The 22,544-nt window shown below is 37.3% G+C and overlaps 3 protein-coding genes and 1 pseudogene across 11 annotated transcripts in view; all 4 read left to right on the top strand.

The window, feature by feature from the left end:
• The window catches only part of LOC132113959 (protocadherin alpha-C2-like), a 96,290-nt gene extending 92,699 nt beyond the window's left edge, over positions 1-3,591 (top strand). For 8 of the 9 annotated variants that reach the window (XM_059522049.1, XM_059522048.1, XM_059522047.1 and 5 more), the window contains one exon: positions 478-3,591. In XM_059522049.1, coding sequence (XP_059378032.1) covers positions 478-773 — 296 coding nt within the window. In that variant the 3' untranslated portion in view covers positions 774-3,591. The remainder of the gene's footprint in view (positions 1-477) is intronic. The other variant, XM_059522051.1, reaches the window with a different exon arrangement.
• A 7,253-nt stretch (positions 3,592-10,844) lies between these two features.
• LOC132114154 (protocadherin gamma-A11-like) lies at positions 10,845-13,721 on the top strand. Its single transcript, XM_059522269.1, has 3 exons — positions 10,845-11,984; positions 12,201-13,244; positions 13,701-13,721. The coding sequence occupies exons 1-3, from the start codon at positions 10,845-10,847 to the stop codon at positions 13,719-13,721; spliced, it is 2,205 nt and encodes a 734-aa protein (XP_059378252.1).
• A 446-nt stretch (positions 13,722-14,167) lies between these two features.
• Positions 14,168-17,684, top strand: LOC132114153 (protocadherin beta-15-like). Its single transcript, XM_059522268.1, has 2 exons — positions 14,168-16,716; positions 17,640-17,684. The coding sequence occupies exons 1-2, from the start codon at positions 14,353-14,355 to the stop codon at positions 17,682-17,684; spliced, it is 2,409 nt and encodes an 802-aa protein (XP_059378251.1). The 5' UTR covers positions 14,168-14,352.
• A 174-nt stretch (positions 17,685-17,858) lies between these two features.
• Positions 17,859-22,449, top strand: LOC132114152 (protocadherin gamma-A11-like; annotated as a pseudogene).
• Positions 22,450-22,544: the final 95 nt, after the last annotated feature.

Raw genomic sequence — 22,544 nt, 5'->3', positions numbered from 1 at the left:
TTCTCCCTTTCATTTCACACTAACAATGCTAAATACAGACCTTCTTTCACTTACAGATATCATTGTTGTTGTAATCCATCTTAATATTCACCGCAACATAAGCTATAGACAAAAGGCAAAGTGCAAACAAAGACTTGCACACAGATATGATGCCTAAGGTGTCTGTATTAAATTATGTTGTGGTTATCTAGTGTCATTATAAATGAGATTACTTGCTCATCAGACAGAGAGAGAGAGAGAGAGAGATTTTCAGCACTGCATGGGGATGTCAAACATAGATCAGGCCAGCCACCACAGTAATTTACATTTAAAGACATGAGTACATTGCATTGCACATTTACATTACATGAGTACATTATATTCTTTCCTAATGCTTTCATTATTGACTGTCAAATAATGCTGTTTTCTTTTCTGTTTTTGCTAATCAACATGTGATTTATTATAGATTGTAATAGATGGTCTCTTTTTCTTTCATAGACAATGAGGGTGGAGAGGTCTCTCCCCCTGTAGGTGCTGGAGTGGACAGCAACAGTTGGCATTTTCGATACGGTCCGGGGCCAGGAGGCCCTCCACATCTGAAACCTGGTGAGGTTCCTCCTGAAGCCTTCATCATCCCTGGTTCTCCGGCCATTATTTCCATCAGACAAGGAGACGGAGACGACAAGAGCGACTTTATTACCTTTGGAAAAAAGGAGGAGGCCAAGAAGAAGAAGAAAAAGAAGAAGGAGAAGAAGGATAAGCGGGAGAAAGGAAAAGATGATGATGATGATTAGAGAGACAGCGGAAACAGTTAAAGCAAGAGCCGTTTGTTTTGTTTGTTTTTTGTTTGTTTTTTAAGACAGAAGTCTCAACGAAAGTCTGTAGAGCAAAACATGTTCTTATCAATCCTAAAATCCATATTTGGGGCTGAAGCAAATATTTTCTATTGTATTCAACTGAAAAATTTGATTTTCTGTCACATCCGATCTCTTTCAGCTTTACGCAGATAGCTTCCCCTTCCTTTTAATTAAGTAATTGATTAATCTCGCCTTGATGAGTTGTTACATGATTGATTAATATTCTCCCATGCCTCACCCACTATTCTGCATAAGATGTCCTTCAGACTCATGTTGGTACATCTGTCTTATTTATCCTTTTGGTTTTTGATTTCCAATCTTTACGATAGGGAGACAAAATCTGATTGTTTGTAAGCTGTGTGCCGCTTCACTTGTGCTATCGTGGTAAAATGGAGAAAAAAGAATTGAGATTCAAAATTGAGTTAAGTTGGATATAATGGAAGCAGGACACACACTGCTGTAAATATGCAGTTTGGGCACCGCTGTATGTAAAGCAGTAAAGATGCTATATTAACGCTTTTGCTCGTTCACTTCTGGTGTGGGATGGAAGAAACATCCTTTAAAACAAGAGACACTGAAACATTTTCACTTATAAAAATCTCACATCCTGGACAAATGGGGGAAAAAAGTACATCAAATGATGCACTTTTATTTTGTTGCTTTAATTATGTTACCAGCAAATGTTCTCCAAGGCATAGTGTATATGTGAGAAAGTAGTCTCATATATATATATACACACATTCACATATATAGACACAGATTTAGGAAACAGGGTGAAAAATTGGTCCATCTCTATAGCAACTACCAAAATCTCTCCTGCTTGGAAATGTTTCTAACCTGGTTGGCCTTTTGATTAACCAGCAGTTGGACAAGTCAATATCATGTAAAGCTCATGAAAAATCAGCTCTTCAGGAGCCTGGTTATGTGCTCTGTTGTTAAAGGGATGATTGTTTATGCATTATGAACAGTATTACTGTTAATTCACCAAACCTCAAACACCTTCAATCCTATAAACTATCCTTAAATATCCTGTGTAGAAAAGGCTTAGAGGTTATGTCATGATTTTTTTCTGTGGCATTGCCTCATACCTGTAGTTTCCCCACTGTCCTTGACCTTGTCATCCCAACCCTAATTTTGTGCCTGTTTCTCAGCTCAGTATGACATACACAAAACCTAGTCACCTCCTTTCCGCTTGCTGTCTGGAGGACCAACACACCCTAAGAGCAAAGAACACAAAATATTAGCTAGGGGTTTTCAAATTTGAAGGGTAGGGGTTTTTTTGTGCACAGTTTTTATAAGCTTTAAGTGAACTTTATTGCTACTGTACAGAGCGTCTGTCTGTCTGTCTCTTGTTGATCTCTCTGCTGGATAGGCTAGCTCTAGACATTGTGGTGTACTCATGTAGTATGGAGAAATGCAGACGACGCCTTTCAAATCCCCCCCGCAGGGACAGAAGCTCCTCCCGCCACACTGTAATATGTAAATGATCCAGTGCTGTCCAATCAACTTCAGCTCTGCCTCTGTATTAGGCAATGTATTTTTGCTGGTCTCTCAACTCATCGGAGATTAGTAGAGAAGAACTTTGGGGTGAAAATAGTGGCTTGCCAGTTTGATCCGATGTTGAAGGTGAAGTGTGTAATTTCTGTGCCATTAGCAGCACCTAAAATATTTTTCCCCCGTCTGCCTTTAATAGATCCAACTATTGGTTTTGAGCTGTGTCAGGCTGTTTGGGTTGCTCCAACAAACAGAGCAATGTTTTCAAAGACACATTCAGTGTTTACACTTGAAAAAAGTATCTAAACCTCAGAAAATATACACATCATCATTGTTATAAAAACAACCAAGTGTTATTTATCTGATATCAATAAGACCGGACTGTTGTCTCCACTCCATGCTTTCTAGCGTCTGGTTACAGTGACACGTCTGTGTTCTGATGCTATTGGTTCCCTCACTTGCCTGCCTACCTTGTTGCCACACACCCAAAAATGTCTCAAACCGATGTCACAATTACTCAAACGTGACTGCTGCATGACTTTACCAGAAATAAAACACGTACTATATAGAGATATATATGAATATAGATATAGATGGCTATGATTTTACTATTTTTGTTTATACTTTTTATTCATTATTCACACAAGAGATTTGTGTATGCACCATCTATGAGCCTTTTTCATACTGACACCTCTGCACCGACTTACAGTGGACAGTTATGACGTTACTTAACCTTGGTATTTGTAAATGCTCTATAGTGTGATGCCCTGAAGCTCTTGGTTTTATCCTATTTTTTTCATTTTTGTTTTAGGAAAAAAAAAAAAAAAAACTTTTTGTGTTTGGCTTTGACATACCGATCAAACTAGCACTGTATAATGTAGCTAAATTATGTATGATGATTCTATCCCTACTCTTTCACTTCTTTGACAAAAAAAAAAAAACAGGAAAATCATCCTGATGTAAAATACAATATATGTAGTTTATGCTTGTATCTATAGTGTTCATGTTGTCATTATTTCTTATTGTCTGGTGGTGATCAGTAGGTGGCGCTGTGCTCTCCAACTGAATGGCGGTCATCTGTTGTAAAACTCTCTTTTCTGTACACCTGTTCATCAATATGTGATGGTGAATTAGTGACCTTCATTCCATTCTTATTTTCTCTTCTTTATTACATATTTTTGTTTCATTATGATGGAAAAGTGGTAATGTGTTTTGTTTATAAATCACAAAATAAATAAACTTTTCTTTCTTAAGAATGTGACATATTTGTCAGTGTTTCTGTGTCTATGAGCCAATTGTTTATTGTTGTTTTGGTGTACAATAAAATCTTGAATCAAACTGTAAAGCAGAACATTTACTGCAAGGAAGTCTGGAGAAGCAAGAGAATGATTGAGATAAAAAATAAATAAAACAGCTGGCTCTGTCCTGATATTTTGGACCATTTTATAACATTTCATGTCCACTGATAATAATGACATATTTTTTTTTATAAATTTCTTCAGAAACAGATTTTATCCATTAATCCATTAATTAATATCACACATATTTTGTGGCCCGTTTATCGGTTTGCTTGAAATTGCTTTTGTGTCCTTTAAATTACAGAATTCAAAATAATTAATATTTTTTTAAAGTAGAGATTGTCTATATTAAATTAATTTCTAAACATGTATTATCAAAATACACACACACATATATATATATATATATATATATATATATATATATATATATATATATATATAATTTTTTTTTTTTTTGGCGTTTATATGAAGAGTTAAACACGATAAAGGTCATAGAACACAATTATTTAAAAAAGGTCAGTAAAGCCGGTTCTGTGATTAATAGTACCATTAAATCTCCATCGCATCCTTTCAGACGGAAATTATTCAGATGCATTCACAGTAATACATAGAGCCGTAGATCACTGACAAGCTATGCTATATCGCGTTCTTTAGATTAATTGCATTCGATTATGAACGCAATATTGCATAGCTTCCCAGTGTTACTGTTTTTATTACAGTAATACAGCACATAGCACTAGTCAACTAAATTAATGCAACATGGCAAAGATTAATGCACTTTTGGTAGTTGAATATGAGGGAAATGTCATTTTGGAATTGTTGTGGTCTAATGTGATGTTAATGTTCTTGTTCATGAGGAAATTTTATTTTATTTTTGTAATTAATTTATAAAATTAACAAAATGACATGTTCAATTAATTTTGTAAGGATGGCTATTGAATGTATTTTTAGTCCATTGTCTGTATATAAGATTAGTATTGACCAAGTTCAGAGGCTGTCATATGTGGATCAACTTACTATGTTGTGTATTTTCATCACTTTCAATATGAAAATTAAATAACTTTAATATTGATTCAATGGATTTATTGCATTTTGAGAAGAAAAAAAAGTGTCATAGATTTATTGCATTTTGGTGAAAAAATAATACAATTTTATAATACATTTTTGAAAATTAAAACCTGGTTATATAATGTTATTATAACCTTAAGATGCTACAGTATGTGAACGTTTGAAACAGAAAATAGTGGTTTTCATCTTGCCACTATCTTGGTAAAGAAAACACATTTTTACTCAAATTGATCAACATGGATTTATTGCATTTTGGAACCAAACTCTTCATAGATAGATAAATAGATAGATTATTTATATAAATAGATTATTTTGTAATGCAGTACTTTAGACACCAAGACACATATTTTATCTGTATCAGCTTTGACAAGCAGTCAGATAACAAGTGTGACTGTATGTGTGGAGGCTCAGATTCACCTCACTTCTCTCCACTTATCTGCCCCCTGAGTGTTCTTCTTTGATAACAGTAGTCATGATTATAACTCACTGAGAGATTTCCTAATGCAGACAGTTTGCCCTGAAATCCTGCTCTGTCCAGTAGTGTCTGCTGTTCATGCTAATGATGGCACTGGTTTCAGCACCTCTGTGAGGATATTAGAAGGTCACGTTAAAGATGGATGTACCACTCATGCATTGCTGTTATCTTTGTTGGTGGTTTTTTTTTTTTATGCTACTTCCAGCCACTTAACATATGTCATATGTGACATATGAGAAAAGGTTATGATGTTTGTGCTGTTCCATCTTTTCAAAATCCTCTTTAATCTAACATCAGAGAAAGTGAGCAGGTGAGTGTGTCTGTGTTGGTGCATAAGGGAGGTTCAAGGGTTCAGCTTATAATTCTGTCTTCAGATAAATATATATTTATTTCTCAGCATCCTCTCTTTTATTTGATCTTGGAGGCTGTTTCTATGGTTACTACAATGAGGGACGAATTTCCATGGCAACAATTCAATTCAGAATTGAGTGTCTGAACAGACATAAAGGTGAGAATAAGGAGATAAAGGTACTGGAACAGATTGTGGTACTATTATAGAAAATCTCATAACTTAATAGAGTTCTATAGACTTCATATTTAACTTCATAAAACTAGAGTTGTTCTCATGAGAGTATCTGTATACCCTACCCAGAAGCAGTTCTTTATGGGCCCTGACCAGTTTGTGTTTTAAATATCCTTTAATTTCTTCTGCTTGTGGTGAGAAACAAACAAATAACATTATAATGAGATAGTAATGGCCAAAGGCAGTAGAGCTGCATTGCAGCACAGCAGGACACAAATGCAGCAGTAATAAATATAGAGAAATAGATATTAAACTGAAATTCAGAACAAGAAGATGTCAATATACAGCGAAACAGATAAAAAAAAAGAAAAGAAAAGCTGCTTGATTAATTAAAGAAGTATCATACATATAAATCATGTATATTATTGATACAATTCTATACAGTGAGCAAAGGCTATTGCTGAAATTTACAGAGCTTAGGACAAAATATTCATGGGTAGGTCACACTTTTCTTTTAAATTCAATTAAATGTAATTAAATTACATTTTAAACTTTTACATTTAAGAAGACATCTAGAAACCTCAAATATGTATTTTCACTTCACCTTTAATTCCTGGACATTTCAAAATCAGTTTATTTCCAGCCGTAAATTTTCAATGCTGTCATTAATATTCCTCTGTAAGTACCAATTTAATTAAAGGTAATCAGACCCATCAATGGCTGATTCACATCTGCTTTCTTAAGTAAGGTTTTCTGGATTTTATGCTTCATGATTATAGCAGTAGACACATTGTGTACAGTAACAGCTAAGCCAATGGGACGCCTGTCTATAACAGTTCATCAAGGTGCCTCTGTCGGTGAGTGAGGTAAGAGTTTTTCTTTTCTTTTTTTTCTGTTCTGCTCTTTTAAGCTCAAATGACTCAGCATGAATTTCCTCCTGAGACTATAAGTACTTGCAAATCAAAGACACAGTGATGGCTAAATGAACAGTCGCCATAATTCAGAGATGAACCTCTTGCATAAACTCGCATCCACATGGGGAATAGAATAAAAGCACAGAACATTCACATTGATGTGCACTTTCAATCACAACAGGAGTTACAACAGGAGGGCTATGTCAGCTAGTGTAAGTTTGTTGGTTTAGGAAGTAAAAGTGAAGAGTAAGAAATATAGTGTAAAATTTATATTGAGTGCAAAGGAAAACATATCTGTGGCAGCTTTTTGAACATTCCCATGAACATGACAGACAAATAGAGCTGGATTGTATTGAAATGTGAAAATAAAATGTAAAAAAAAAAAACCATTTAAAAGTTTACAGATAATATTAGTATAATTTGGTATTATAAAGCAAGGGCAAAGAAAATCATGTCTTATCAGATTTCTGAGCAGTAACATACTCTTATATAATCACATACTCCTATATAAAATAAAATAAAAAAGTCAAATGACAATTTTATAGTTTAACATTGAAACTGAAGGTTGTAACAGAACAGCTTTCATATCAGAATTTTTTTTTTAATTAGTATTTTTGCCAAATGATGTGGTAGATGCTGTAAGTGTGTTTTCCCCCCAATGATTATTCAAACTACAGGCATTCATGATACATAAATGAAAGGGTTGCAGTTTAAATATTAAAATTATTAAATTATTTGGAAGATAGAATAGGCCTAGTTTCATTGAATGCTTATTTGAAAAATAAATAATAATGAGATAAAGCAAAAAAAAAAAAAAAAATCATAAAAACATAAATCATATACCAACATCTAGTATATGCTGTACTATCAATGACACTGAACACACACTACACATTGAGATACTGAGTATGCTTACATTTTTGTGCGACTAAACAGCGCCACCGCCTGTAAGCATTTCACGATCCGTTAGGTTTTTTTGCTTGGTGTGCACATAATGATGAAGCAAATTATGGTGCGTCTTTGCTATTTCTTCATTGGCTGCGTTCCACTTCGCTTTTAGACACACACTGGTGAAATTCCTGTTCATCCCCATTTTCTGTCTTACTGAGCAGCTGTCATATGATTTTTGCAGATGCTGTATATATATATATATATACAGTACAGACCAAAAGTTTGGAAACATTACTACAAAGCTGAATTTTCAGCATCATTACTCCAGCCTTCAGTGTCACATGTAACATCCAGTCTAATTCTAATTCTAATATTCTGATTTATTATGAGTGTTGGAAACAGTTCTGCTGTCTAATATATTTGATGAATAAAAGGTTAAAAAGAACTGCATTTATTTATTTATTTATTTTATTTTATTCAAAATAAAAAAAATATAATAATATATATTCTAATAATATATTTTCTTTACTATCACTTTTTATCAATTTAACACATCCTTGCTGAATAAAAGTATTGATTTTATTTTTTTAAAAAAACAAAGAAAGAAAAAAAATTACTGACCCCAAATTACTGACCAGTAGTCTATATTCTTATTACAAAATATTTATATTTTAAAAACATAGCTTCTTTTTTTTTTTTTTTACTTTTTATTCATCAAGGTATCCTAAAAAAGTATCACATGTTCTGAAAAAAACATTAAGCAGCAGAACTGTTTCCAACTTTGATAATGAATCATCATATTAGAATGATTTCTAAAGGATCATGTGATAATGATCCTAAAAATTCAGCTTTGCATCACAGAAATAAATGATAATTTAAAGTATAATAAATTTAAAAACAATTATTTTAAATTGTAATAATATTTCACAATATTACATTTTTTCTATATTTTTGATCAAATAAATGCAGGCTTGATGAGCAGAAGAAACTTCTTTCAAAAACATTAAAAATAGTAATGTTTCCAAACTTTTGGTCTGTACTGTGTATATATATATATATATATATATATATAGAGAGAGAGAGAGAGAGAGAGAGAGAGAGAGAGAGAGAGAGAGAGAGAGAGAGAGAGAGAGAGAGAGAGAGAGAGAGACAATTAACAACATATGTGTTCAGGCTCAGCCCCGCTCTACATCTGACATGCAGGTGGATGAATTGTTTGACGTGAGGCGCAGGAGATTAAAATGTAATTCCGGCCTGACTCACTGAGCGCCGCTGCTCTACTCCATCTGCTCCTCTGTTCAAAAGAGGATCACCAAGGGAATATGGCCAGTAGTAAAATATAGCTTATGCATTTAAAAAAAAACATAATGCACTTCAATAAATGTATTGTGTCTTTTCAAATCACTCTCGGAGTGGGAATCGTGCCCACTTTTCCCCAGGAACTTACTATGAAAAAAAAATCATTAGGCGAATTTGTTTCAGGTAGATCTTATTTTTCATTGTTTCATTGTTTCATAGTAGGATTATAAAGAGAGTGAGCAGGAATAGGTCAGAGGAATATAACTGGAAAAGAATCGTTATGATCAGGCTTTAATACTGAAAAAAGCATTCCAGCTCTGGAGAAATGCCAGAGAGTGGGAAGGCCTGAAAACAGACACTGCGGCTTGCTTTATATTTCCTCCAGTAAAATTGTTTTTACTATGTTTCACATAACCAATATATGCTGTTGTTGTTATGTTAGCAACAGGCGAACTGTCTGATGCGCCATCTGTTGGTCGTCGCTTGTGCTGGATGAATTTGGGGACAGCGCAATGAAGGGAGGTGCGTGTTTGTTCGAGTGTCTATTTCAAAATGTTTCTGAAATCATCAAGCAATTAGTCTTCTCTGGTAAATTAATTTTACATTTATTTATTTTTTACAGCGCTGTACATTCTAAACATTCTTTACTTTGCCAGTTTACATTTTTTAATTGTAATTCACTTCAACTGGAGAGAGAATAAGGTATCGTTTTTGATATTTTGGTCGAGTTTGTATTCTCATCAGTGTAGTTATTATTGTGGAATTAACTTCTAAAGATCTGTTAATTCTCAAGGCAGTTTATTTCTTGTCAAACATAAAATAGCATTTCTATTTATGAGCTTGAGTAGCGCGTGTCGCTGTCCATGGTCCTGCACAGTGAGTCCAACTTTGAGTATTTATTACAATGCAACTGTATAGCGTTGTGGCACATTTTAAACTACATTACAGGAATGTGTGCTCTTGAGCCTTGCTAAAGCATAGCACATTGAGACAGGACGTTTTGTGAAGTCATTTAGTGAATGTAATTTTCTTCATCCTGTCAAAGATGTGCTGATACATTATTTACATTTAACTCCCACATTGTCGCTTTTAGGCAGCAAAATGATCATTATATTGTGATCTGCTCTCCTCCGGATTATTTGTTATGCCATGTGCAGGGTTTCCAGCTTGCCTTTTTATAAAACGTCGACAGTTTATTTTCTGTTTGCATTTACGTTTTTTACTTCTGTCTCATGCTTCATGTTTAATGTACGTTTACTTTTAAACACTGAAATTCATTCTAAAGAGATTAAATAGTTTGAAGTTGCAGCCATTCCTAGCACGAATCTCCCGCCAAGTTATGCAGTAAGTAAGTGTAAGAGAGAAATACAGAAAGGTAATTGTTCAGTTTAGCATTTATACATTAAAGTTTTTTTTTTCTTTTTTTTTCTTTTTTCTTTTTTCTTTTTTTTTTTTTGAACAACTGGATATTTTCGTTTTCATTTTCATTTTGTTTTTAAAACATTTAGTTATACATCCATGTCCAGTTAAAGGAATTGTCTCGTGTCACGTTGTCTATAGCAAAATGTATGAGTATTTAACTGTTTTATCGTGTTTTATATTCCTCGCTTTGGTAGCTTTTACTCAAGCACAAGACTTCAAAAAAATTAAATTACTTTAATATAAGCCTTTAATAAGCATCTGTCTGGTTGGTGGGTTTTTGCTTTTTAGCACTATATATAGCAATTTTGTTGTTTTTATATCAACATCATAAAATCCAGTGTTCCCATTCACAATAAATACGTTTTGAAAGTTATGCAGTTTCTCAATTTAACACACAGTGTCGCTGTTCACCAGTAAAGTAATTTAATATCATATTGTACTTTACTCCACCCTGTTCCTAATGTTATGTTCAGGGCTTCCAGCTCACATCGTAGGAAAAGGCGTAGACATTCAGTGCCTCTCCAATTTTTTTTAACATCTCATTTTCTAAATGTAGTTCACACCTACGTTTTCGCTTACATATTGATTTTACATCAAGTCGTTTTCGCTTTTTTTCTCGATATGAATTTTAGATGCATCGGTGTTGCTGGTGAGATGTTTGTTCTTTTGTTCTTCGTGCTGATGGCGCACACCGCTGATGGAGACGTGAGCTATTCCTTTCCGGAGGAGATGAAACGCGGATCTGTGATTGGTAATATAGCAAATGATTTTGGTCTCGATGTGAACAAACTGTCATCTCGTAAGGCTCGAATCGATACTTTAGGTAACAGAAAACGATACTGTGACATTAATCTGAATACTGGAGAACTGACCGTGGCAGAGCTAATCGACAGAGAGGGACTTTGTAATGAAAGAATTTCCTGTCCTCTTAATTTCGAATTAGTTCTAGAAAACCCATTGGAGATACATCGTGTAACAATACAAATACAAGATATTAATGACAACACGCCAGCATTTCCTAAAGATATAATAAAACTTGAGATAAGCGAGATATCTGTGAAAGGCGCTCGGTTCCGCGTGACTGAGGCTCATGATGCGGACATAGGAAATAATGGAGTACAAATATATTCGATTGAAAGGAATGAGCATTTTATTTTGTCTGTAAGTGCAAAGGTGGATGGTGGCAAAACTATTGAGTTAGTATTAGATAAAGAGTTGGATCGTGAGAAGCAGAAAGAGCTAACATTAATTCTCACTGCAGTAGACGGCGGGACTCCACCGAGATCAGGTACTGTAGCCATACACATCACTGTGCTGGATGCTAATGATAATGCTCCAGTCTTTAGTCAGGCCGTCTATAAAGTCAGTCTACCTGAAAATTCTCCTGTAGATACTATAGTGGTGACAGTGAGTGCTACTGATGCTGACGAGGGACAAAATGGAGAGGTGACGTATGAGTTCAGCCGAATTTCCAGAACTGCGAAAGAATTATTTGATCTGAATGAGAACAGTGGAGAGATTAAAGTTAAAGGCCCCACTGATTTTGAGGAGGAAGTAAAATATGAGATGATTATTGAGGGAAAGGATGGCTCTGGTCTTTCTTCAGACACTAAAATAATTATAGAAATTACAGATGTTAATGACAATGACCCCATTATAGTGATTAAGTCTTTAAATAACAATGTTCCTGAGAATGTGTTACCCGGTACAGAGGTTGGCATCATTAATGTGCAGGACAGAGACTCTGAGCAAAACGGACAGGTACGCTGCTCCATACAGCAAAACGTCCCATTTAAACTCGTACCTTCAATTAAAAATTACTATTCTCTGGTGACCACAGGTGAATTAGATCGCGAGCTGCTCTCTGATTATAATATCACAATTACTGCTACTGATGAGGGCTCTCCGCCTTTATCTTCCACTAAGAATATTTACTTAACTGTAGCTGACGTGAATGATAATCCACCTGTATTTCAGGAACAGAATTACAGAGCTCATCTGCAAGAAAATAACAAACCGGGCTCCTCTATTTGTTCAGTATCGGCTACAGACCCGGACTGGAGACAGAATGGCACTGTAGTTTATTCTCTGTTGTCCTCTGATGTGAATGGCGCATCAGTGTCCTCCTTTCTATCTATTAATGGAGACACCGGGGTCATTCATGCCGTGAGGTCGTTTGATTACGAACAGTTAAAAAGTTTCAAAGTGCTCGTGTTAGCCAGAGACAACGGCTCTCCTCCTCTGAGCAGTAACGTGACCGTGAGTGTCTTCATAACGGATGAGAATGACAACTCCCCTCAGATATTATACCCCTCTCCGGAAGGAAACTCCTTCATGACCGAGATGGTACCCAAAGCTGCTCAGGCGCGCTCCCTGGTCTCCAAAGTGATCGCCGTGGACGCGGATTATGGCCAAAATGCGTGGCTCTCATATCACATTATTAAAGCGACCGATCCGGGACTTTTCACTATCGGTGTCCACAGTGGAGAGATCAGGACGCAGCGGGACATTTCTGAATCTGACAGCATGAAACAGAACCTCATTGTGTCCGTGAGAGATAACGGACAGCCCTCTCTCTCAGCCACGTGCGCATTGTATTTATTAATATCTGATAACTTGGCTGAAGTTCCAGAACTGAAAGACATGTCTCGTGACGAGAGCAGCTCCAAACTCACGTTTTATTTGATCATCGCGCTGGTGTCCGTTTCCACTTTCTTCCTGACCTTCATCGTCATCATCCTGGCCGTGAGGTTTTGTCGCAGGAGAAAGCCCAGACTGTTGTTTGATGGAGCTGTAGCCATTCCCAGCGCGTATCTTCCTCCAAATTACGCAGAGGTGGAGGGCGCGGGAACTCTCCGCAGCACTTACAATTATGACGCATACCTGACCACGGGATCGCGCACTAGTGACTTCAAGTTCATCAGATCTTATAATGAGGGCACTGACCTGACTCTGAAAAAGACTCAGTCCGCTGTGGATGATCTTGAAGGGCTTGGTGCAGCAATGAGCGATTCGTTTCAGGTAAGACTTGAGTATTTCTTTAATAAAATTCGTGGATTTAATTTGCTTAAATTTAATATTTGTGTTTTCAAATGACTGCTTTCTTTTGGCAATGTTCGTTTTTCTTAGCAGTTCACATGGCTTGATTGTAGACACATAAAAATGGTCAGATTCGAGTTATATTGAACGTATATTGAAATATTGCAAAGTATTGTTTGTTTGTTTTTTTTACACTTTTTTTCTGTATGAGGTAGATATTTCTGCTGTAGCGGTAGCTGTAAAACTAGTTGTTCGTGATCTTTTAAAGATTTCGAGAACATCTATCTCATTCTTTTGACGAAAGCTTTTGTCAAGCTCGTTAAAACATTTAATCAGTATATGTGTCCTTACAGAGTCTAACATTTGTAATTGTCTGCGATAAAATATTGCATTTTAAGCAGTTTTACTTTTCTGTTTATATGTTGTCTTTCTGTGCAGTTTGTTTATAATGAGAATTAAGTTCACATGTGAGAAACATTCCCTTGAGAGAAATCGGTTAAACGTAATTTTAATCTGATTGGAAATGGCATAGGACAGGTTTTCCTTCTTGCTGTCCATGGTGCTGCACTGCCATTTACTAGTGGTTTGAGTATTTTGGTTGTATAGATATCTATCCCCCCCATGTTTGTTTGTTTGATTCATTTTGAATAACATACATAGTGAGGTCTTCTTTAGCTCTTGCACTTATAATAATGTTGCTGCTGGCTTTAATTTTGCTACACATAAATAATAATAATAATAATAAGTATACAACACGCGTTCTTTGTATGTTTTAACACTCAATTCTGTCTGATATTAATGTCATGCAGTTTCTTATTTTAACTCATAGTGTCGCTGTTCACCTGCAAAACAATGTGTTTCTCAGTACACATTTCTCCACCCTGTTTATGATGTCATACGTAGGGCTTCAAGCTCCTGTTGTTGTAGAAAATCGTCGACAGCGACGGATTGCCTGATAATAGTGTACTCCTATCGATTTTTCTGAAATTAGTTTTACATTTGTCGACTTGTATATTTTTATTGTTTTGTTATTGGATTGAATTTGTGCTTAATATCTGAAGAATTCCAAAGGTCTTGCGTTGCTGCTGAGATGTTTGTTCTTTTGTTCTTCGTGCTGATGGCGGACACCGCTTATGGAGACGTGAGTTATTCTTTCCCAGAGGAGATGAAACGCGGATCTGTGATTGCAAATATAGCAAAGGATCTCGGACTTGATGTGAACAGACTGTCATCTCGTAATGCTCGCGTTGATAATGACAGTAGCAAAAAACGATACTGTGACATTGATCTGAATACTGGAGAACTGATCGCAGCGGAGAGAATCGACAGAGAGGATATTTGTGGAACGAAATCATCGTGTGTTATAAAACAGGACCTTGTGCTGGGAAATCCTTTAGAGTTGCATCGCTTTATTCTCCATATTGAGGACATAAATGACAATTCACCACATTTTAAAGAAATTGTTAAATTCGAAATACGGGAATCGGCACTTAAAGGTTCTCGTTACTTATTAGATGAGGCTTATGATGCGGATATTGGTATGAATGCAGTGCAGTCATATACACTTCAAAACAATGAACACTTTCTTCTTAATATACTAACCAGGGAAAATGAAAGAAAATATGGCGAGCTTGAGCTTTATAAAGAGTTGGATCGTGAGAAGCAGAAAGAGCTAACATTAATTCTCACTGCAGTAGACGGCGGGACTCCACCGAGATCAGGAACTGTAGCCATACACATCACTGTGCTGGATGCTAATGATAATGCTCCAGTCTTTAGTCGGGCCGTCTATAAAGTCAGTCTACCTGAAAATTATCCTGTAGATACTGTAGTGGTGACAGTGAGTGCTACTGATGCTGACGAGGGACAAAATGGAGAAGTGACATATGCATTTGGTCATTTGTCTCAAAAGGTCCTGCAATTGTTTTTCCTCGATTCTGTATCTGGTGTGATTAAACTAAAAGGAACGATCGATTATGAAGAGGATATTACAATCGAACTTCCCATTCAAGCTAAAGATGGTCAAGGGTTAGCTAGTTATTCCAGAGTAGTAATAGAGATCGTTGATATTAATGATAACGCACCTATAATAGGAATTAATTATCTTAACAGTCCCGTTCCTGAGAATGTGTTACCCGGTACAGAGGTTGGCATCATTAATGTGCAGGACAGAGACTCTGAGCAAAACGGACAGGTACGCTGCTCCATACAGCAAAACGTCCCATTTAAACTCGTACCTTCAATTAAAAATTACTATTCTCTGGTGACCACAGGTGAATTAGATCGCGAGCTGCTCTCTGATTATAATATCACAATTACTGCTACTGATGAGGGCTCTCCGCCTTTATCTTCCACTAAGAATATTTACTTAACTGTAGCTGACGTGAATGATAATCCACCTGTATTTCAGGAACAGAATTACAGAGCTCATCTGCAAGAAAATAACAAACCGGGCTCCTCTGTTTGTTCAGTATCGGCTACAGACCCGGACTGGAGACAGAATGGCACTGTAGTTTATTCTCTGTTGTCCTCTGATGTGAATGGCGCATCAGTGTCCTCCTTTCTATCTATTAACGGAGACACCGGGGTCATTCATGCCGTGAGGTCGTTTGATTACGAACAGTTAAAAAGTTTCAAAGTGCTCGTGTTAGCCAGAGACAACGGTTCTCCTCCTCTGAGCAGTAACGTGACCGTGAGTGTCTTCATAACGGATGAGAATGACAACTCCCCTCAGATATTATACCCCTCTCCGGAAGAAAACTCCTTCATGACCGAGATGGTACCCAAAGCTGCTCAGGCGCGCTCCCTGGTCTCCAAGGTGATCGCCGTGGACGCGGATTCTGGTCAGAACGCGTGGCTCTCGTATCATATTATTAAAGCGACCGATCCGGGACTTTTCACTATCGGTGTCCACAGTGGAGAGATCAGGACGCAGCGGGACATTTCTGAATCTGACAGCATGAAACAGAACCTCATTGTGTCCGTGAGAGATAACGGACAGCCCTCTCTCTCAGCCACGTGCGCATTGTATTTATTAATATCTGATAACTTGGCTGAAGTTCCAGAACTGAAAGACATGTCTCGTGACGAGAGCAGCTCCAAACTCACGTTTTATTTGATCATCGCGCTGGTGTCCGTTTCCACTTTCTTCCTGACCTTCATCGTTATCATCCTGGCCGTGAGGTTTTGTCGCAGGAGAAAGCCCAGACTGTTGTTTGATGGAGCTGTAGCCATTCCCAGCGCGTATCTTCCTCCAAATTACGCAGAGGTGGAGGGCGCGGGAACTCTCCGCAGCACTTACAATTATGACGCATACCTGACCACGGGATCGCGCACTAGTGACTTCAAGTTCATCAGATCTTATAATGAGGGCACTGACCTGACTCTGAAAAAGACTCAGTCCGCTGTGGATGATCTTGAAGGACTTGATGCGGAAATGAACGATTCGTTTCAGGTAGGATTAGCGAAATTATGTTTTAAAAATTATTTAATAGTTGGTTCTAGGGATTTGATGTATGTTTGTGCTACATAAAAATGTATTAGTATTTATTAATTTATTTTTATTTAATATTGTCTTATTGTATATATTCATTGCACGTGGTTTCAGAAATGTTAATAATTCGATACAGAAACATAATTGTTTGTGCCCCAAAATAAAGGCGTCATGTGATCTCACGAAATGTGAATCACTAAAAAGGTTCTATAGATTTTTATTTATGTTCTTGCTTCTTTTGTTTTCTGCTATGTGAACATGTTTAAAAGAGCTTTACATACTTATTATTTTTAAACGGCACTTTACTGGGATATGGGATTTAGTAGGAATGGCATGCTGTCCATGGTACAGCACAGTGTCTGTTGCTGTTGAGGTTTTGCTCTTATATTATATATAGGTTTGCTTATTTGTTTTTTGCGGATTGGTTTTTGCAGTTTGTAATTAAATCTTTGAGGTAAAGTTAGTATAAAAAAAGTAATTTAGCGTTTTTCTCACCGATTTCTCTTTTGGTTGGGCTGAAAATAGCATAAAGTTTTTATTTTTTAATTTTTTTAATTTTTAATTTTTTTATTTATTTTTTTCATGCAGCTGCCCATGGTGCTGCACTGCCATTGACTTTTGGTGTCTTGTATTTTGCTCTCATGAAGTCGATCTCTTATCTTTCTATATCGCCACGACTTTATTTATTTATTTATTTTAAATACTGCAAAATACTGTAATCATGTTTATCTCCCACTTGTTGGAAACAATGCTTTTGGCGCTTGTTTTTTCTAATTGATTCAAACTATAACCAACACTTAATCCTGTCAGAGATATGATCATTATGCAGTTTTTTATTTGAACTCGAAGTGTCGCTGTTCACCTGCAAAACTGTATGTCTTCAGTTCACATCTCTCCACCCTGCTTTTGATGTCAAACACTGGGCTTAGATCTGGTCTTGTAGAAAATTGTCGACGGTGGCTTTCATACTGTACTTCTGCCTACTTTCTCAGTTTAGATTTACAATTTTTTCTTATTTTTAGGTCGTAACGTATTATTTTTACTTATCGTTGTGTTGCTCGGTTTAATTTTACGCATTTGAAAGGTTCTGTGTTGCTGCTGAGATGTTTGTTCTTTTGTTCTTCGTGCTGATGGCGCACACCGCTAATGGAGACGTGAGCTATTCTTTCCTGGAGGAGATGAAACGCGGATCTGTGATTGGAAATATAGCAAATGATTTCGTGCTCGATGTGAACAGACTGTCATATCGTAAGGCTCGAATTGATACTGAAGGTAACAGAAAACGTTACTGTGACATTAATCTGAACACTGGAGAACTGATAGTAGCGGAGAGAATCGACAGGGAGGAAATTTGCGGGGACAGGCTTTCATGTGTTTTAAAATTTGAGGTCATGCTAGAAGATCCATTAGAGCTGCACCGTGTTTCAGTTCAAATTCAGGATATTAATGACAATTCGCCTGTTTTCTCAAAGGATTTGATTGCATTTGAAATCGGGGAGTCTTCTCTTAGAGGTACTCGCTATCGCTTAAATGCGGCTCATGACGCAGACGTAGGACAGAATGCAGTCCAGAGATACGATCTACAGAAAAATGATAACTTTAAACTCACGATCAGTTCAAATGTAGATGGAGAAAAGAATTTGGAATTATTACTAGATAAAGAGTTGGATCGTGAGAAGCAGAAAGAGCTAACATTAATTCTCACTGCAGTAGACGGCGGGACTCCACCGAGATCAGGTACTGTAGCCATACACATCACTGTGCTGGATGCTAATGATAATGCTCCAGTCTTTAGTCGGGCCGTCTATAAAGTCAGTCTACCTGAAAATTCTCCTGTAGATACTGTAGTGGTGACAGTGAGTGCTACTGATGCTGACGAGGGACAAAATGGAGAAGTGAGGTATGAGTTCAGTCGTATTTCTGACAAAGCCAAAAACCTGTTTTCAGTAGATCCAAATACAGGTGCCATTCGAGTTACGAGTTCGCTAGATTATGAGGACGAAATTGTTTATGAATTACGCATTGAAGGGAAAGATGCATTCGGTTTATCTAGTGATGCTAAAGTTGTAATAGAACTTGCAGATGTTAATGACAATGCTCCTGAGATACAATTGAAATATTTGCGTAGTCCCGTTCCTGAGAATGTGTTACCCGGTACAGAGGTTGGCATCATTAATGTGCAGGACAGAGACTCTGAGCAAAACGGACAGGTAAGCTGCTCCATACAGCAAAACGTCCCATTTAAACTCGTACCTTCAATTAAAAATTACTATTCTCTGGTGACCACAGGTGAATTAGATCGCGAGCTGCTCTCTGATTATAATATCACAATTACTGCTACTGATGAGGGCTCTCCGCCTTTATCTTCCACTAAGAATATTTACTTAACTGTAGCTGACGTGAATGATAATCCACCTGTATTTCAGGAACAGAATTACAGAGCTCATCTGCAAGAAAATAACAAACCGGGCTCCTCTATTTGTTCAGTATCGGCTACAGACCCGGACTGGAGACAGAATGGCACTGTAGTTTATTCTCTGTTGTCCTCTGATGTGAATGGCGCATCAGTGTCCTCCTTTCTATCTATTAATGGAGACACCGGGGTCATTCATGCCGTGAGGTCGTTTGATTACGAACAGTTAAAAAGTTTCAAAGTGCTCGTGTTAGCCAGAGACAACGGCTCTCCTCCTCTGAGCAGTAACGTGACCGTGAGTGTCTTCATAACGGATGAGAATGACAACTCCCCTCAGATATTATACCCCTCTCCGGAAGGAAACTCCTTCATGACCGAGATGGTACCCAAAGCTGCTCAGGCGCGCTCCCTGGTCTCCAAAGTGATCGCCGTGGACGCGGATTCTGGTCAGAACGCGTGGCTCTCGTATCATATTATTAAAGCGACCGATCCGGGACTTTTCACTATCGGTGTCCACAGTGGAGAGATCAGGACGCAGCGGGACATTTCTGAATCTGGCAGCATGAAACAGAACCTCATTGTGTCCGTGAGAGATAACGGACAGCCCTCTCTCTCAGCCACGTGCGCATTGTATTTATTAATATCAGATAACTTGGCTGAAGTTCCAGAACTGAAAGACATGTCTCGTGACGAGAGCAGCTCCAAACTAACGTTTTATTTGATCATCGCGCTGGTGTCCGTTTCCACTTTCTTCCTGACCTTCATCATCATCATCCTGGCCGTGAGGTTTTGTCGCAGGAGAAAGCCCAGACTGTTGTTTGATGGAGCTGTAGCCATTCCCAGCGCGTATCTTCCTCCAAATTACGCAGAGGTGGAGGGCGCGGGAACTCTCCGCAGCACTTACAATTATGACGCATACCTTACCACGGGATCGCGCACTAGTGACTTCAAGTTCATCAGATCTTATAATGAGGGCACTGACCTGACTCTGAAAAAGACTCAGTCCGCTGTGGATGATCTTGAAGGACTTGGTGCAGCAATGAGCGATTCGTTTCAGGTAGGACTAGAGTATTTATTTAAAAAAATATTTGGTGGATTTAATTTAAGTTTAATATGTGTTTTCAGTTGACTGCTTTCTTTTGACAGTGTTCTTTTTTCTTAGCAGTACACGTGGCTCTTTCAAATGTTTGACTGTAGACATATGAACATCAATAATTTTAGTGCCTTTTACGCTTTTTATGGTCATGTAGTTATTTTTGTCAGTCTTTTGGACTTATTTTGAAGTCAAGCTGTAAAAGTTTTTTAGTTATATTTTAAAGATGTCAAATGACATCTGTCTTATTCTTTTGACAAATGTTTTTGTCAAGCTCATTAAAACATTTCATCAGTCAGTATATGTGTCCTTAACGGGTTTGCCATTTGTAATTGTCTGCGATAACATATTGCCGTTTAAGCAGTTTTACTTTTCTATTTATGTGTTGTCTTTCTGTGCAGTTAGTTTATAATGAGAAGTAAGTTCATATGTGAGTAGCATTCCCTTAATATTAATATTCTACACATAATTTTAATCTGTTTTGAAGTGGCATGTTTTCTTTGTTGCTGTCCGTGGTGCTGCACTGCCATTTTCTACTGGTTTGAGTATTTTGCTTGTGTAGCTCTCTATTCCTCCATGTTTGTTTAATTGATTTTGAATAACATACATACAGTGGTCTTCTTTCTCTCTAGCACTTAAGAGAATGTTTCTGCTGGCTTTAATTTTGCTACACCGTTACTTAACAATAAAATAACTTGCTAAATGCAACCTTTGTATGTTTTAAGACTTAATTCTGTCTGATAAGAATGTCATGCAGTTTCTTATTTTAACTCATAGTGTCGCTCTTCACCTGCAAAACAATGTGTGTCTTTGTACACATCTCTCCACCCCGTTTATGAAGGGCTTCAAGTTCCTCTTGTTGCAGAAAATCGTTGACAGCAGCTGATGGCCTGACATAGTATACTTCTCTCGATTTTTCTGAATTTAAATTGTACATTTAAATTGTTTTGTTGTTGCATTTAATTTCTGCTTAATATCTGAAGCATTCCAATGAATTTGCATTGCTTGTGAGATCCTTCGTGTTGATCCGTGAGGTTGTTTGATTATGAACGAAAGGTTTCAAAGTGCTTGTGTTAGCCAGAGACAATGGTTCTCCTCCACTAAACAGTAACTTGACCATTAGTGTCTTCATAGCGGATGAGAATGGCAACTCCAGCATCATGACTACAGCATCAAATTTGAAGAGAATCAGCCTCATAGAGCCCTGGATATTAAGGTCAGAGCTGATTATGCAGATGAAGGGCAGAATGTTAGAATCCTGTATTCTCTTTCAGAAGATGCAGCCTTTCATCTTTCCATCAATGCAGAAACTTGTGAGATATTTACTCTGCACCCCTTTGCTTACGAAACATCCACTCACTTCCATGTTGAAGTTATGGCACGTGATGAAGGCAGGCCATAGTTCACTAGCACATGCACTGTCCAGATTTTTATTGCAGATCAGAACAATAATGCTCCAGCTATCCTTTACCCACTTTAGTTTGATGGATACCTTGCACTTGACATTGTGCCTTGAGCTGCTCCTGCAGGTTATCTGGTCACCAAAGTGGTTGCGAACGATGCAGACGCAGGGCATAATGCATAGCTGTCCTATAGAATTGTAAAAGCCACACAGCCTAATTTGTTCTCCATTGGACTGCACTGTGGGGAAATTAGGACACTAAGGTCGTTTGCAGAAGATGACGAAATCTAACAAACCTTGATAGTCTCTGTGAGCAATAATTGTCTTGGGTTTTTGTCTGCAACTGCAACTGTCAATATTATGATAGAAAATGGCTTGCCTATCATCGATGAGGTCTTTGCACATGGCACAGATAAATCACATGGACACAGTGACCTTACTTTATATTTAATAATGGCTCTGGCAGACATGTCAAGTCTTTTCCTTGTGCTCATCATTTCCGTGGTCTACATGAGATTCTGTAGATACCGATACATGTACCATTCAACTGCAAACTTACCAGTTTTTCCTACTATCTACGGACCACCTGGCTACTCTGACGTGAGCCACATCAATACTCTGCAGAAAGATGATCGAAATAATTCATTCTTAACCACAGGCTCATGGAAAGGACACTTCAGATTTGGTTTTTACTTCGTTGGTTTGGACATGCTGAATATGATAGGGACGTTGTCGCATGTGGGTGGCCACAGTGCCACACGTGCAAAGGTTCTACATAAACTCTAACCCAGATGGTTTGACGCTGACAGTCATACAAAATCCTTAGCAACAAATTGGACTGAAAAGCCTTTAATCAAATACATGAAAAATGTTCATTATTA

This window comes from Carassius carassius, chromosome 33 (genome assembly GCF_963082965.1).
Source record: "Carassius carassius chromosome 33, fCarCar2.1, whole genome shotgun sequence".
In the NCBI taxonomy this organism is placed as follows: domain Eukaryota; kingdom Metazoa; phylum Chordata; class Actinopteri; order Cypriniformes; family Cyprinidae; genus Carassius; species Carassius carassius.
This window is presented reverse-complemented; position numbering and strand designations above follow the sequence as displayed.